The 15,694-nt window shown below is 36.7% G+C and overlaps 1 protein-coding gene across 1 annotated transcript in view; it reads left to right on the forward strand.

The window, feature by feature from the left end:
• The first annotated feature begins 290 nt into the window (after nucleotides 1–290).
• LOC131167344 (insulin-degrading enzyme-like 1, peroxisomal) overlaps nucleotides 291–15,694 on the forward strand; it is a 72,283-nt gene continuing 56,879 nt past the window's right edge. The window contains exons 1-6 of the mRNA XM_058126123.1: nucleotides 291–600; nucleotides 718–793; nucleotides 13,436–13,503; nucleotides 15,263–15,354; nucleotides 15,485–15,558; nucleotides 15,645–15,688. Coding sequence (XP_057982106.1) covers nucleotides 478–600; nucleotides 718–793; nucleotides 13,436–13,503; nucleotides 15,263–15,354; nucleotides 15,485–15,558; nucleotides 15,645–15,688 — 477 coding nt within the window. The 5' untranslated portion in view covers nucleotides 291–477. The remainder of the gene's footprint in view (nucleotides 601–717; nucleotides 794–13,435; nucleotides 13,504–15,262; nucleotides 15,355–15,484; nucleotides 15,559–15,644; nucleotides 15,689–15,694) is intronic.

A 15,694-nucleotide genomic window follows, 5' to 3' on the forward strand; every position in this document is an offset into this window, starting at 1 on the left:
ATTTTAGAAATTAAATTTAAATATATGTGAATTTAAATAAAATAAAATATAAAATATTTTAAGGTTATAAGTTCAATTCTCTTACTTAGTGAATTATTTAAAAAACATTAGTGGATGAAACTATAATGTTTTCATTTCCTAATTTAATATGGCTTAGATAGATTTGAAAGGAGCTTCATCTACATTTAAAAAAAAAAATATGGCAATTATTTTTAAATTCATATATTTTTAAATGTGAATATTGAAATTCATATTCACTATGAATTAGCTTGGAAGTGTAACCCCAGGCTTGACATTGTCTTATCATCAAACGGTCTCAAAGACCTACTTAAATTCTGACGATAAGGACGCCAGCGCTGTATAACTTTCCAAGTCATGCACGAACTCTCACATTTCTGATTTCTTTGCTCGGCTTCGCTCTGTGTCTCTCATCGCAGTTACACTTCCTCTATTGCACAGAGGAGCAGGTAGCAAGAAATGGCGGTCGGCAAGGAGCAGGTGGAGATCGTGAAGCCCCGCACGGACAAGAGGGAGTACAGACGGATTGTGCTTTCGAACGCTCTCGAGGTCCTCCTCATCAGCGATCCCGAAACTGACAAGGTAACGGTTGTCGATATTGTCATTCCGAGTATTGCTTCAGGTTTTGATTCTAGGGTTCTTGATTTGACTCAATCGACGTATTCTTTATATGAGTTCCTGATTGTGTTTCTGGTTCAGGCTGCTGCTTCCATGGCCGTCAACGTTGGTTGTTTCAGCGATCCTGAAGGTCTCGAGGGTCTCGCTCATTTTCTCGGTAATTTCCCCTTTACATAAGCGTGTCAAAATGCAAGTTGCGCAGTTTTTGAGTTTCGGAGTGGTCACTGCATGCTAAAACATTTAAGTTTAAACGGCAATGGCCTTATGTGATTTCTTACTTAGAGATGCTAATTCTGCATTTTAATGCCTTTGGCATAAATTATTGGTTAGTAGCAGAGTTTCCAGTCTTTCTATATTTAAAATTTATTTCCAGTATAAGTTGGAAGAATTTCACCTTGCTGAATTGAGCTCAAGCATTTTTTTCGACCTCACTTGATTTAAATTAGCTGAGCTGGGAACTCTTAAGCTTGGTTAATGTATTTTTGCCTTTGATGACTCAAGGCGTTCCTGCTCCACAGTGGGTCAATATATGTTCTTGCCCAGTAAGTTAATTGCTAATTGTCATCACAATAGGATATTGTTGGAATGTTCAATTTGTAGTGTAAAGACATTATAAAAATTTCTTACTGTCTGTCATACAACTCAACTCATTGAATGCTTTTCTTTTCCTGGATAGGATGATTTTGTGCTAAATGTCATCACGCTAGGATGATTGTTGAAATGTTTTTAGATCTGATTTGAATGTTTAATTTGATCTAAAAGCTAGCACAACATGTTATTTTTCTTTTCCTCCCATTTCTTAGAAACAAAACCTGAGAAAAAAACACCATACTCCAAATGATTCTCAAATATGAAAATTCATCTCTGAATTGTCCTGGAAAATATCTGCTCGATGTGTAATTTGAAAAGATAGCTTGGAAGCTTCCACATCAGAATATCTAATATGTTGTGTTTGTGTTGCTCTTATACTTGGTGGGGTTCATAAATAAAAGAAGAAAAGCATATGGGTGTGCTGTGCAATAGGCACTCGTCGATGAGTGTGTCTATTTCGTCGACGAGTGAGAGCAGATAAAAATCTCAGACATGAATTCTTGTAAGTCTCGACTGGGAGCTCTACCAGGTCGACTTGTCCCCTAAAAATTTTAGACATGAATTCCTGAGAGTCTCGACCAGCAGCTCGACGATTGTGAGAAAAATTTCAAATTTTGAATTTGAAAGTTGGGACGGTTGGGTATTTGGAGGGAAACCTCCGTGCGGTTGTTAAATATGGCTTTTTTGAGCATATTGTGAGAAGAGAGAGTGGAAGAGGATCATTGTAATCTATTGTATTGTGTTTCTTTGATCTTCATAGTGGAACTCTTGTCGATTGCTCCCGTGCATGTAGGCTTTGCCGATCCACGTATTTCTTGGTGTTGTTGCTCTTATCTTTGTTTTCTTTATATTGCTATAGTGTTGGAATGATTCTGGATTCATCATTTAGATTGTTGCATGTGTATGTTTGATCCTTTATACAATATTGCTATTCTGCTTTGCATTGTTTGAGAAACATTATTTCACAACATAATACCTGGGAAATTTCTCTTCTGATGCATGGGAGTGGGCTTAAGATAGAGATTTAAGGAAATTGGAGAGGCCTTCTTCTTGAATGTTAACGTGAGTGAATAGACTCCCAAGCTCTTGATCCAGTTCAATTCCATTGATGATCCAAGTGCCAGAGTTCTTGAATCGACTGTTCAAGCTGCTCGATACCATCATATTTGGTTCAAACAATTTGCCAGCTCTTGGGGGTCGATGCTGGACATAATTGTCTTCATTTTGTTGGTTGTATTTGGTAAGAACTCCTAGTGTATTGGCCCTTCAGTAGGCTCATGGACAAGGTATGTTGCTATCACAAATGGGTTGTGAGGTGAGTGGGTAATTTAATGAAGTGTTTGATGGGTTACCCATTTATGATCCATTTATTTAAAGGGGCTCATCCATACCCTTTACTGAAAGTTGGTATGGGTGGGTAAATAGGTATGGATGAGTAACCGAGTGTTGCAATCCCTACATAGGGTGCAAACCGATAGTGTTGATCAAGAATTGTATTGAGGTACATGGTTTGGTGACCAAGACCAGTACGTAGGAGTTAGGACTAAAACAACTTAATGGTAAATATATTTTTATGTAATATTTGCCTCAATTTTTTTGATCAAATAGAATTTTATTAGAGAATAAAATATAAAGAACAGAGAAAGACATCCTCTAGGAAGAAAGAAAAAAAGAATAATAGAAAAAAAGAACAAAACACAAGGATCAAATGATAATTTGGAATGCTAATGAAAAGCTTTACGCAAATCCCTTCGCAAGTTAGTTAAGGAACCCTCTAAACAAACCATTTGCTGTTAATCCCAAGCAATGCAAAAACACTACCCTACACCAAAACTTATCACCAGCAAGAAAGAACCCCTGAAAATTATGGCATTGCCTCCCATCTAGATGCACCAAATCAATGCAAACAACTAAATGTTTCTTTATAACTCTTTCCTCACCTTCTTACCAGAGCCCCTGTAATAAACAGAATACCTACTCCTTAGAGATGTAGGACAAACTCGCTGTGCTTCAAAACACTAAGCAACTTATTCTTAGCTTGCCAAGAAAGGAACAATGCAGAAACAAACATGCAGCAGTCTCAACACACTGACAACAAAGCTAATGAGAGAGAGAGAGAGATTTATTTTGCCTTCTTCTTTGACAGACATAATTTGTACTAATACTTTCAAGAGGCCTTGATTTTGGAGGGAATCTTAGATTTCCAAATGAAGGAATATAACCAGAAGGGAGCAGTAATAGGAACATGCATGAGATGAATAAAAAGCTATTTGCAAGAAGAATTCCTAGAATAATCCAAAACCCAAATCTACCATCCCTCCCCATCGAAAGATGAAAAGACTCAAGTACAGTCATCGTAAAAATAAGATCACCAAAGTCTTTCTCATTCAAGTTACCTGAAATTCGAAGAAGGTAAATAGTAGGAGCATTAAGGAGCTAATAAATGGTAAAGACTGAAAAAAGTTGAAAGGAAAGGAGCATCCCCAATCCAAAAATCTTCTCAAAAGCAAAATTCTCACCAATAGCAACTTTAAATCTCATATGTGGAAAGAACGAATTTTAAACCTAGAAAATAAATTTCTAGGACTAGCATGACAAACATTCACTCAAGCTTTAGCATTCACCCAATTCCAAAGGAAATTGCCATAATCACTTATCTGTCAAGGAGATGTTTTTAGATCCCAAATTGGCAGGCCCAATCCTCCCCCCTCTTTAGACTTACACATGGTTTCCCACATGATCAAATGGTCTCTCTTGCTGAAGTCCACACTAGACCATAAAAAATTTCCCCATCATCTTTCTAACTGGCAAGCTACATGCACTGGAATCCTGAACAAACATAAATAATACAAAGGGAATAAATGAGCGACTAACTTGAAACTTCCAACAAACTTGATCAAAATCCTTTTCAATGTCCAATTTCTAAACAATCCCTTTTCTACCTTTTCTTCTAGCATCATCCACTACCATATTAAAAGCATTCTGGGTATCAAAGATTGTGTCAACCACCATTCAAAGTCTATTGGCCAAAACCTTAGTCAAAATCTTGTACACACTAATAACCAAACTAACAGACCTAGAGTCAGAATTCATGCTTCTCTCTAGCATATTATTGGCAAAAAACTCACTAATAACCTTAATGACGTCCCTATTAACCACCTCGAAGCAACTCTGGAAAAAAATGTCAATGTGAACCCAATAGGTCCTGCAACATTCTTCTCTCCAATCTCAAAAACCATTCTTCTCACTTCCTCCTCCTCAAAAGATATTTGTAGGCTGTAGCCATAAAGCAATGTCCGCAGGAATTGTACGCCAATATAAACCTTCTATCATAATCCTATCATTACCTCCTTTGCCTTAAGAGGCCTATAAAGTCATTTAATTTCCTCCCAAATAACCTCATGATCCTTAACAATATGACTGCCCTCAACCCAAGCGCCTCCAACTCTTTAACAAAATTTGCCCTTTTCCTATCATTAGCCAACCTATGAAAGAACTTAGTATAACGGTACCCCTTTGGTTAAAGAGGTTAGTGAAAAGGATAAAGAAGCTCAAGCTTTTGGACAAGTTGGGTTTGTGTTTGTTTGACAATGGAGGACAAGAAGTGAGGCTTGATTGTGGTGGGAGCAAAATGAAAAAGGGTCAACATAAGCTAGCCAATCTATAGTGCCCTGTTAACTATGAAGGGAAGGATTTGGAAAGAGGCATTTTGATGTAGCTGTAGTTTTTTTCTTACCCTAGGCTTCAATTTTGGTTTTTTTGTTCTTTTTATTTTTCCTTCATTTTTTTAGTCTTGAGGATTTCTTGTCCTTTTCTAGTTTATAGTTCTTTCCTCTTTTCTTGATAAATTTTTTCTGTTGGAAAAAAAAAAAACCTTCGCCTCACTCATTTTAATCTAATTTTTATCTCCAACTAATCTCCTCCCCCAAAACAACCTCTTCAAACTCATTCGAAAAATGAACTTCTGTACCCCAACTGTTAAGAAAGAGGGCTTTTGTTCTCTAACCTATCCAAACTGCTAATCTCCTGCAAGATCTCTTTCTTTTTCACACGCATCACCGGGGGCTTTGACATTCCAAGCCTTTAATTTTTCCTTGACAAAGTTCAACTTCTTTATGAAATGAAAACCCTCTTGCCCCTTCAACAGAACACTCTTCCCACCTGTCCTTAAACAATTGGGCAAAAGAAGGATGAAACAAACATATTTTCAAATCTAAAACTAACACATAGGGCTACAATGAACAATAGCAGGCAATGATTAGAAACCACCCTTGGCAAAATCTTAGGAAAATTGTGCTTCCACTCTAAAGTAAAAAGAATCTATCAATCTGAGTGGTTATAGTTCTTCCAGCACCAAACAAAGTAAAATGTGCATTCAATGGGAGAATACCTCATAGATCACGCCCCCTAATGAAGTTATTGAACCCTCCCATGGCGTAGGCAAAACCTAGAACCCCCCTAAGCTTTTAAGAAGAGTACCTAATGACATTAGATTGGCCCTAAACACCAATTTGGAGAGCATAATCCAAAAATAGAAAAAAAAATTGTCCTAGAAGCCCTATAAGTAGGTGTAAACCACTACTAACCTCTACCTTGTACCTCAACAAGGACATAAAGAAAAAGACAGCAATAGCTATCAACCTATGACAAGAAAATCCCTTGCATGTCCTTAGCAAGATTGCCACAAGCTTCTAACCATAAAACTGCCAACTAATTCTAGCTTTGACTTTTGGGTCATAATCTTTTGGGGAAGCCTTAGAAATAAGTTGTTTAAATTTTACAACCTTGTTTCCACTTTCCACTATTTTTCTTCTTGATCTAGACAAGAAAAAAAAGAGGGTCGGATGGTTACTTCAAGCATTTTAATAAGTTAATTAGAGATTATAGCTTAAGGGACCTTCGGTCACTTGTTTTTTTCTATTGGTTTGTAGGTGGTGCAAGGGATGTTTCTAGTTGTTTTGACATGTTTTTGTTATATAGTAAGTGGAAGGATGAGTTTTTGAATCTCTCTCAAACCGTTTTATGTAGAATTGCGTCTTACCATTTTCTTATCTTGTTGGAGTCTATCAAGGTTACTTGGGGTCCTACCGAATTGGCACAAGGGATTGTTTCTGAATGACACACATGTAATCCTTGAAATTTTCGACACCTTGTAGTGCGAGTGATGCCCTTTTGTTTGTTTGCACTTGGGTGGTATCCCCTCGATGCCCTTTTTAATGAATTTTCTTTGTTGATTAAAAAAAAAAAGGTTACTTGGGGTCTTCTTCTTTTATTTTTGAGAATATGTGGCTGAATCATGATTCTCTTTGGTCTTTGGTTTGGAATTCTTGGAGGGAGGATTTGGAAAGAGGTTGGCAAGGTACACATTTATGAGGAAGCTTAAGCGTCTTAAAGAGACGTTGAAAAAGTGGAATAGGGAGGTGTTTGGTGATATTAGGAGTAGGAAGGCTAGCATTTTAGATGAGTTGGATTATCTAGGTAGAAATAAGAAGGTGATAGTCTTTTGAGGGTGAGTAGGTTAATTAGGTTTTGTTGAAGAATGAGCTGGAGGATTTGATTTTTAAAGGAAGTTTAAAATTGGAGGTTAAATGGGAAAAGGGTGATTTTAATAGCGAATTCCACAATCATAGCAAGGATACTAAATCCTTACAATTAAATAAAAAAAAAAAGTAAAAGTTAAAAAGGAAAAATATAAAATTAAAGCAAAAATAAAAAATAAAAATCTGCTATGATCAGTTTAGAAATCCCCTCTTCAATTCCTTACCGTCATAGTTCACTGAGCACTTGAAATTAGCTAATTCCTCTTGACCCTTCTTCACCTTAGATTTGCCACCATCAAACCTAACTTCATCTCCATGTTAGGCAACATGAGGCCCAAGTCATCTAACAAACTCTGAGTTTCAATGTCCTTCCTAGAAATTTATTGAACTGGAGTAGGCAGAATTCCATCCTTAACCTTTTGTTTCATCTTCATGGACTTCATCTTTAAACATATTAATTCCCTCTAATCCTTCTAAAGGAGGAGGCGGCACATAAGATAAATACTCAAGGCGATCAATAGAAGAATCGTAGGAAAAACCATATTGATCTAGAATATGATCAGCAGAAAACTTATTCATTTTCAAAATCGCTAGTCCCTATACTTTTCTCATCTGAAACATCTCCTCATCTCTTACTCAATTTGGCCCTCTCATCAATTGGCTCCTCCACTATACTTAGAACACCTTTGGAATCTCTCTATAGTTTTATATGTTTTCTCTCTAGACAAATCTTGCTTATCTTCATTAAGTTTCTTCCCTTCAAAACCCATTTGCACTTCCTTACGGCGAACGCAAACCTTTCCACTCTTCAAATTATCCAAATTGACTCCCTTACCAGCTAGATTTCCAACTGAACCAAAAATGAAGTACCGGTTTTCAAACTCACAAGAATTTTAGATTCTTAGAAATACCCCTTTTCATCCCTAAAACTCTCATTATTATCATTTCTCCTCCTACTGAGGAGAAGCATCATCCTTTAGAAAATTATAATAGCTTTTAGAATCCTGCCTTCCTACTTTCGTGGTCTGCTCTTTACTGTTAACGGAGCATCCCTCCTTATGACCATCGAGGATGTTATTTGAAGAGGAGCACAAGTAAGGGCCGATTAGAACATCTTGTACCTGATTCAAAGATGAGCACAATTCATCTTGATTTTGCTTTAAAAATGCTGAATTCCCATAACCTCACAAGTGTTGGGCGGAAGGGCTTCCTTATGGTTAGGGACCTGTAGAGACTTTTGGGCGTGTCCACTTAATTGGCCTGTCTGCGCATAACCATAGAGACTTCCTCACTACTGAATACTAGTGTTTAAGTCATTGGGCCTCTTTAACCAACAAGCCAACAAAGATTTTAAAAAATTTTATTATTTCCGAACAGCCGATCATAATCTATATTGATTGGGAATAAGCTAGGCCGTACCCAAGGTCTTAAATTTTGATTTCGACTCAAATTTCGAAGCTCCAAAAGTACGGAAATTTCGATTTCGATGTCAATTTCGATTTCGATTTGAAAAAATAACGGAAATTAGTAATAAAGCATGGAATTCTTTGTGAAACTTTAGAAATGGTTAACAAACATAATAATATAAGTTTTAGGACTAATATATTACAAATTAAATACATCTATGTTTTGTAGGAGGTGGAAAACTTGTAAAATAGTATGTGTATCAAACATATTTGTAAGATGTACATTAAACATATTTAGTTAATACAAATAAAATTCATAAATCGTTTAAATATTATTTAGTATACAATAATGATAGTTTAGACATGAATGGTTAAATAAAATGTTACTATAAGTTTTTTTTTTCATATAATTTCAAAAGCACTTGTAATAATCTTTTGTTTCGATAAAATGAATAAAATAAATTAAGATAGAAATTTCACTTCACTCCTAAATTTGTCCTTTGAATTTTGATGAAATTTCATCATATAGTTAAAAATTTGACAAGTTTTGCTAAAATTTCAAGATTTCGATAAATTTTGGATGATTCGTTGATATTTCGACGGAAATAATGCAAGATGGAAATCGATTGCCATTTCGATTTCTAAGGTGATGGAAATCAGAAATTTCGGCAGAAATTTCGGCAATTTCGTGGAAATTTAAGACCATGGCCGTACCCACTCAATCTTTGATTCTTCGTCATCTGATCTTGACTGCTCAGCCATAAACGTTGCCACGATTGTTCGTGTGTAGTTGATTGATTGACTCTTCTTGCATTCTTCCTCATGACAAACACAAACCACTTCCTGCACACTTAGAAATCAATGGCCCTCCACCATCATCTACACTTCTAGAAACGATTTGAATCTAGGAGTGATTTTCATAAATCTTCTTGCTACCTATTCCATTAGAGCTTGACCGACAAGAGCTCTCCAAAGCAACGATAGCATTCCCAAATCGAGATCACCCATCCCTTTTCAACCCTTTAGGAACAAATGGAATACCCTTTTACCCCTCTATCCATACCCTATTTCCATAGACATCCCTGCCCTAGTCGCAGGAATCCTTGTCCAGCGATCAACATAACCCACTCGGAATCTTCAAAAGCCTTTGCTCAACCTACCAGCAAGAGACGAGAACCCCTGTGAAAACCATGGAACTGCAGCTGAAGAGAGTCATACCCATCAATTGCACTTATGATTCTTCTCAAGAACAAATAAAGCTCCAACCTTCCCTACCTTATCCAATCTCAGATTGAAGGACTTGCCTTTGATCTGGATTGAATGAACACTCACCATCAAAACTTGCTAGCATTATGATATCAAATGAAAGAGAGATGTATAATGAGAGGAATTTGTGTGAGAGAGAAAATCATCATGAGAGGAGAGGACATCAGCCTTTGCATTTTTAGTTTCATGTCTAATTCCATGTTAGTTAATAGGAAGATGAGGAAGATCCTTATTAGGGAATTAGGCTTGGGTAGGGGTGAGGTTAGTCTGATCCTTGTTTGATTGTGTCTGAGTTCATCACTTTTTATTTTCTTTAGTTTTCCAAAGATTTATAAACATATCAACTTATTTTTTGTGTTTTCAAGATTTGTATTAAAGAGGTACAAATAAAGGATTTGTTTAGTTGTGGAAAACATTGTTTGTTTTTCATTTCTAGATTTCCAAATAATTACAAAATCACACCTTGTTTTCCAAAACCCCAAAATTATGCAGGAAATCAGAAATCTAGAAACAATAAAAAATGTTCTCCAACCTTCCTATACAGATTTTGAAAATTGGAAAACAAGGTGGCATTTTTGTGATTATTGGAAAACTTGGAAATGGAAAGTAAAATTATTACCTATATGTGAACAGTGCCAAAATTTTATTGGTTTCTAGTTTTTTATATAAGTGTTGCAAGACTGAACAATAAGGCTGTTTTTTCATAGTTCTTTGAAAAACTAAAGTTGGAGAACGAGAACTGTTTTCCACGGTTAATCAGGCCCTGCTTTTTCTCTAACCTCTATATTGAGGAGGACGCTTGCAGGCCTATGATTGAGGGGTTAGAATTGGACTCCCATTTCTGGGGATGAGATATTTGGTTGGAAAGACCTTTTGAGGCGGAGGTAGCAAGGGTTTTTTTTTTTCGAGTTTGGGATAGCTAGGGATAAAGCTCCTGGTTTATATGGGTTTAACATGGCTTTCTGCTGGGTGCTGGAAATATTATTGAAGGCTATGGGAATTGATGGTAGGCTAAAAGAATTTAATAGGAAAATTTGTTCAATTTTATTAGACATATATATATATTGCATGGATTTTGCATATGGTTTAAACTGGAGCTATTGCATTCTTTATGCATTGCACAAGTTACATGAGGTTGCCTTTTTATACGCACGTATGTCAGTTTGGGCATTAATGCATGGCCCGTGCCAACTTATGCCAGCTCATGCGTTGAGTCTCAAGGAATTCTTCAATCTTCTACACAATTATGCTTCTACACAATTCTACAACTGCCTATAATTTTTTTTTTTCATTTTATAATTGCAAATTACTTTTTAACACTTTCTTTCATTGTGTGATATGGAGGTCACGGGGTTGAGGCCCGGAAACAACCTTTTTCAAAAATGTAAGGTAAGGTTGCATACTGTAGACCCATTGTGGTATGCCCCTTCCACAAATCCCACCACATACCCGTGAGCTTTATGCACCAGGCTGCCTTTTTTTTTTTTGATTAAGTGGGATTTGCTGAAAGTTTTTAATGATTCCTACTCGAATTGGATTTTTAATAAGAGAATTAATTCCGCATTCATCACTTTGGTGCCTAAGAAGAGTAGACATGTTATTGCTAATATTAGACCTCTTTGTTCAGTATTTAGTGTGTATAAGATTATTGCTAAAGTGCTAAATAGGTTGAGTACTATGCTTGATAATACTATTTCTAAGGCTCAAAGTGTGTTTGTGGGTGTAGGCAGATTGTGGATGCTATTTTGGTTGCTAATGAGGTAGTGGAGGACGTCCAAAGGAAGAGGAGAAAGGGGAAGTGGATTATTTTTAAATTGGAATTTGAAAAGCTTATGATAGGGTTAGTTGGAATTTCCTTGATAATATTTATCTTGGAAAGGGGGGAGAGGTGGCGTTCTTGGATGAGGGGTTTCATGCCTAATATTATCTTTTCTGCTATAGTGAATGGTGAACCTAAGTCTTGGTTTAGTGCATTGAGGGGTGTAAGACATGGAGATCCTTCTCTCCACCCCCCCTTTTTGTTTTTGTTAGTGGTTGTTGATTTGAGTAGAATGGTTGACAGAGGTGGATAAGGGGTTCGCAAAAGGTTTAGAAGTGGGGAGAGAGGGGTGGTTGTTTCGCACTTCAGTTTGTTGATGGTACTATATTCTTCTTAGGTGATCACAGTCCTTATTTTTTGAAAATTCTGAGCCTTCTTAATATTGTTGAGTGGGTCTCTTAGATTAAATTAACTTGGGTAAGAGTGGTGTTGCTGCCATTAGTTTGAGTGCTCGTAGACGGCCTTCTTAGTGGCTTACGCTATTTTGGGTTGGACCTTGCCTTATTTAGGGGTTCCTTTGGATGGCAATTCTAGATCGTTGGACATATGGAACCGATTGGTGGAGAGGGTGTCCGAGCATTTGGATAATTGGACGGGTGAGAAAGGAGTATTATTCTCATTAGGGATTGCATTACATTTATTCATGCTTGTCTAGGTAGTATTCCTTTGTATTACTTGTTTATCTTTAGGATTCTGGTGCGTATAGCTATTAAGTTGGAGACAATTATGGGATATTTTCCTCTGGGGTTGGTTGAATATGGGTCCTTTGATTAGTTTGGAAGTGGCCTGTAGGTCTAAAATGGAGGGGGCTTTGCATCTTGGAAAGTTGTTGTCAAAGAACATTGCCCTTTTGGCTAAACGGATTTGGTGATTCCCTTAGAGGAGTCCTTTTTTGGCATAGAGTCATTAAAAGTACGTTTGGATTGCATGTGGATGGTTGGTTACTAATTTGAGATCTAAATGTTCTTCATAAAGTCTGTGGAGGTCTATCTATCAGATTTACCCCCCTTTTCATTCCTTACACTAAGTTTGTTCTAGATGAAGGTTCTTGAATTTGTGTTTGGGAAGATATTCCATTTCTTTCCTTGTCTTTACTGCTTAAACTTCAAGGCATAAAGCTGTTATTTCTTTGTTTTTGGTTTCTGATGGTCCCTATGCCTTCTTGGGATTTCCACTTTCATAGATCTCTTAATGATAGGGAGGCAGAAGCTTCCTTCTTTGTTGATGATGTTGGAAAATTGTCATCTCCCCTCTGGAGTGGGTAGTTGGTTTTTTTTTTTAAATATTTTGACTAGTGCTAATTTCTCCTTTTTTCTCCATAAAATAATTTGAAAGGCCAAAAGTTTACACAAAAGTTAAGGCATTTATTTAGCTGGTTGTGCTTAATAGTGTTAACCCCAACAATATGCTGCAGAGTAGTTGATCTTCGAAGGCACTTTCTCTAGATGTGTGTTTTCTATGCATTGACAGTTCAGAGACATTTTCTCATTTGTTTTTCTGCTGTGATTTTGCTCGGAAAATTTGGAACTTTTGGTTTTTCAGGAAAATGCTGTATTTGCCTGGACATAGTGGAGAATTTGTTGGTTTATCTCTTTTTCTGGTTTTGGTAGAAGCAAGGATGCTGTAGAATTATGGAGATGGCACATTTTTGGCAGTACTGTGGGGTTTATGGTTCGAATGTAATGCATGTACATTTACTTGGAAGCAGTTGAATATTCCTTTGTTATGGGATAATATTCATTACTTAGCTTCACATTGATGTGTTGGTGCTGGTTGTTTCTTTCAAATGAGTGAGATTCTCTGGCAACCAACAGCATTGGCGATCTTTGTAAGCTTGATTGATGTTTCTTTCTTTGTTTTTTTCTGCTTATTTTTTTTCCTGTTTGGATCATGAGGATTTACATTCTTCCTTCTCTAATGAGATAATCTTCTTTTGTTATTAAAAAAAAAATCTTGGCAACCCCTCGTATCTTTCTTCTCTTCTTTCTTTATTGCCTACTTTTGTTTTATTATTTTGACTTTGTATCAGATTAAGTTTTCGCTCTAAGTAATTTTGGTTTGGAAGCATTACCTTTTCTGTGTATGGGCATTGGGGCATAAATTGCATCATTTTGTTTCAGTAAGTGATTTAGTTTTTTTAATTACTATTTATTGATTCTTTATGTTTTGTTTTACAGAGCACATGTTGTTTTATGCCAGCGAAAAATATCCTCTGGAAGATGCCTATTCAAAGTACATTGCAGAGGTAGTGTCATAGTTTGGGAGAGTTGTCTATGTCTGCTTTATTGTTGTTTGTGTCATAAATCAATGGAAGTTAGGGTACATTCTTTCATCTATAATGATATCCTTTTAAAAAAGAAATAAGTCTGGTGTTAACAGAATCTCATGAGAGGTAGGCCTCTGCTGAGAACTGAGTCAAAGCATAAGTTTTTGGGGACTGTATTCAGAAGCAGGCACCGGAACATTCTTAGAGCTGGTATTCTGGTAACAGTAGTTGCAAAATGAACTCATTGCTCTACTAAATCATTTCACCACAGAAAGTCAAGCCATCTCAAAACTTTTACCAGATCAAAATCACAAAGTTAACACACTGCATCAATTTTCAAATCATAGAAAGTCAGCAAAAAAGAAAATCAGCAACCATATCATCAGTCGCTGAAGCTCCAAATCTTTGTTACAGAAAAAGTCTAAAGACACCAACCCAAAATTGCACACCAATAAATAGGCCTATCAGACTACACAGAACCCTCAACCTGCATTTCACTGGTTTAGTAAAACAAGAAAGAGCATAAGAACTTGAACCAAAACACAAACAGCATTCTCTGACAGCAGCTGGCCCCAGCAAATAACACCTGAACAATCCCACACGTCCAGACATGGCAACCAGCTACTCAGTCATGGATCAACACCACATATATAACAGCCTAACAGCTGTAGAAATCACCTTAAACAACAGGATAGAATGCTTTCAGCACAAAGAACATAAAATGAAGCACCAAACAGCAATCGACTAAAAGAACCATCAGAATTAGAATCTTTTTAACATTCTCTAGGGACTGAAACACTGTGGAAACCACAGTCAATAGAAGATGAAGTTGCACAAAATAAGAACCTCTTGAGGCAGACTTCATAAACTAGGGTTCATGGCCAACTATTTGATTTCAAACCCTTGACACCCTTGACAACCACACTATGCAGAGAGACAACCAGCGCTGGAAGAAATTGCATGTGTCCTTCCTAACACTACTTGAAATTTTGGTTGTTTGAATTTCTGTTAACTGGAAGATGAAAGAATGCTCTGCTACCATGTTGCAGTTTCTAGAGAGAGAGAGAGAGATGATTATGAGGAACAGAGGGAAAACAGGAGCTCAACATGTGCAGTCTCACGCATATATTAATATTAAAAAGACCAAGAAATAACAAAAGATCCAAGACCCCTTAAAGCCTAATGACTTGTTCTTGACACTTTCCACATTCACAGAAGTGTGTCTGTATATCTGCTTTACAAATATGATATTTTTTGGGCATAAAAGGACATTGACTTCTTCTGAGGTTTGGGGAAAAGATATGACCTCTCCTGAGATTTCAAAAATTTCATTAGTCTCCCCTGAGTTTGGCAAAAAGATGCTGGCTTCCCTTAAAGTTTCAAAAATCCTTTGGACCTTCCTTGAGGTTTCACAAAGAGATGCAGACCTCCCTTGATATTATCCGAAAGACAAGCCCGGGAGGGGGAGTAATTATCCTAAAAATTAAATATCAGAGGAAGTTCGTGGGATTTTTAATATCTCAGGGGAGATGTCTTTTTCCACACCTCAAGGGAGGTCTGTGAGATTTTCGAAACCTTAAGGAGGTCTGCGTCTTTTTGTCAAACCTGTGTGAAGGCCAGTGCATTTTACCCTTTATAATAATATCGTGCTTTATTCATATTTTGATGTTTCTGTCTTGTAAATAATGTAGTGTTGTTCATTGATGCTTTTCCTTATGACTTCTTTTCTGATTCTCAGCATGGAGGTAGCACGAATGCTTACACATCTTATGAGCACACCAATTATTTCTTTGATGTGAATGCCGATTGTTTTGAAGAGGCATTGGACAGGTAGATGCCTTTTTTCCTTTTCCATTAGTTCCCTGCAGCCCTGTGCATGTTCCCTTCCTTTGGGCATTTTCTCTTTCTTTGTTCTTTAATATTTGTGAGCCTAGATGTTTCCATGTGGTTTACTGTTCAGATTTGCACAGTTCTTTATCAAACCATTGATGTCAGCTGATGCAACAACGAGGGAAATAAAAGCTGTTGATTCTGGTTTGTGGTTGTTTTTGTTGTTGTCACACAATTTCCTGTATTTTGTGAATAGTGATTGATCATCTCTCTCTCTCTCTCTCTATCAGAAAATCAAAAAAATCTATTGTCTGATGCTTTGAGACTGTACCAGGTATCA

Source organism: Malania oleifera, chromosome 11 (assembly GCF_029873635.1).
Source record: "Malania oleifera isolate guangnan ecotype guangnan chromosome 11, ASM2987363v1, whole genome shotgun sequence".
NCBI lineage: Eukaryota > Viridiplantae > Streptophyta > Magnoliopsida > Santalales > Ximeniaceae > Malania > Malania oleifera.